Source organism: Arachis ipaensis, chromosome B03 (genome assembly GCF_000816755.2).
Source record: "Arachis ipaensis cultivar K30076 chromosome B03, Araip1.1, whole genome shotgun sequence".
Taxonomy (NCBI): domain Eukaryota; kingdom Viridiplantae; phylum Streptophyta; class Magnoliopsida; order Fabales; family Fabaceae; genus Arachis; species Arachis ipaensis.
The window spans coordinates 5,013,213-5,015,338 of NC_029787.2; the positions used below are offsets into that span (position 1 = coordinate 5,013,213).

General features: G+C 30.1%; 1 protein-coding gene across 1 annotated transcript in view; it reads left to right on the forward strand.

The window, feature by feature from the left end:
* Window positions 1–1,890, forward strand: part of LOC107629067 (blue copper protein) — a 3,220-nt gene extending 1,330 nt beyond the window's left edge. The window contains exon 2 of the mRNA XM_016331757.2: window positions 1,242–1,890. Within this exon, the coding sequence (XP_016187243.1) occupies window positions 1,242–1,780 (539 nt within the window). The 3' untranslated portion in view covers window positions 1,781–1,890. The remainder of the gene's footprint in view (window positions 1–1,241) is intronic.

Consider the following 2,126-nt stretch of genomic DNA (forward strand, 5'->3'; position numbering starts at 1 on the left):
CTTTTTAACTTTTTTTTTTTTAATGTTATGAGAATATTTTGTGACGGTGGAAATAGTGAAGAAAGGCATTGACAAGTCATGTTCATGTATAACTTTAGACTTTAGAGCATTCAGTTGGGGGTTGAAGGTAGGTCAATGTTTGAAAATAGATCATTTATTCCAATATTATAGTTAGGAAAAGTATAGGGTACCATCATATTATCTGCCAACTTCTGCCAACTCTTATTTATAATTGTGTTTCATGGAAGTGTATTTGTAGATGTGTCTTTTTTTTTGTGACAAACAAATACATGCGTTTGCCGGGAGTCTAATATATTAGATGTGTCTAATAATTAATATATTTTAAATACATATATAAAGAGACACATTCAGAAAATATATCTATAAAAACACTTCTATTAAATACAGCTATAAAAAAGACATTTTTATTAGACACATCCACGAACACACTTCCATAAAACACAATTATAAATAAGAGTTGGCAGAAATTGACAGATATGCTGTTGATAACGTAGCGGAACCGTTATAGTTATTATTGTCTCAATAAATCTTTCATTTCAATAATCTTATTCAATTCTATAATCTATTAATCTTACACAATAATTATTAGTTGTTTGATATGAGTATTTATGATCTTACTATATATTTTTTTCATATAATCTCAAAGTAAGTGTACACTTTGAAGGTCAACTAGGTTGAACACTTAACTAGCTCTATTTTTTTCTCTCCTTTTTTCACATAAGCCTTAATTTGATGCCTAACACTACAAGAGATTTTGTCATCCAATTAGATACCTTCTTTTTTTCTATTGAAGTACTTAGAGTGAAAAATATGATTATGTTAAATATTCTATTAAGTTAAGAATTCATAGATAATTAAATGACAATTTATGTTTAGATAAAAAGATAGGTAGAAAGATAAATAAAATATTTTTTTGGCAAATATATTTTTCTCAGTGATTTTTGTCCACCCATATAGGACAACAAAAATAAATATTTTTTAATTTCTAACTATCTCAATATAATATCTCTCTATTTTGTTTTATGAGGTTGTTGCTAAATGAAGCCATATTATAATTAAATATTTTAATTTTTTTTTTTACACTTATGCATATAAATTACATAGTTAGGTTCATTACCAATTTTTCATACCTCTAATCCATATAGTTTCTCTTATGACATAAAAACAATTACTTTTTAACTAATTTGGGTGATTTTGTTGTTCAATTTTGATGCATGAAGTTTTCAACACAGACACCAATCACTCAGTTGTCCAAACATACAATGCAACAACATACAAACAATGTGACTATGATGATGCACAAGACAAAGACACAAACCAATGGCTTCAATCAAATCCATCAAACACAGAAACACATTCAATCTCAGTGTCAGTTCCTTTGAAGAAGGAAGGTGTCACCTACTTCTTCTCAAGTGACTATGATGGTGACCAATGTAGAAGTGGACAAAGGTTCCAAATCAATGTCACTCATGGTCAAGGTTTACCTAAGAGCCTTAAGGATCCTTCTGAGGATTCTGCTCCTTCTCCTTCCGGCGCCGGTGGCGGTGTTGCCGGCGATGATGAGGCTGCACCGGATACTATTGTTCCGGCAAATTTTAATCACCCCAAGTATGAAAATAGTGATAGTAGTGGTGATGACGATGATAATGATAACAAGGCAAAAGGAAAAGCTAGTTCTGATTCTGTGTCGATTTATGATCAAATTCATATGAAATTATTTGGGTTTCTCGCTTTGTCATTGGTCGTTTTCTTGTTATAAACTAAGAGTGGTGGTGAAAATTTACGTGCAATAGTCTTTATAAAGTTGATAGTTAAAAATCGTTATATGATTTGATATGTTTGACTAAATTATCATTTAACAATTTTCAACTATCATATGAAGATAACTACATGATTTTTCACCATTAAGAATATTTGGTCATAATTGTGGGTATACTTTTATCATCCAAGATAATCCTACTTGAGTGGAGTAATACTGATATGATAAATCTCTCATTTTTGAGTTTTATCATAGTTACACACCATGGATTTATACCTAATATACCTTTGTCTTAGGTATCATATAACTCCCTTGCAGTTGAGTCCTATAGAGAGAGTGAGAGATT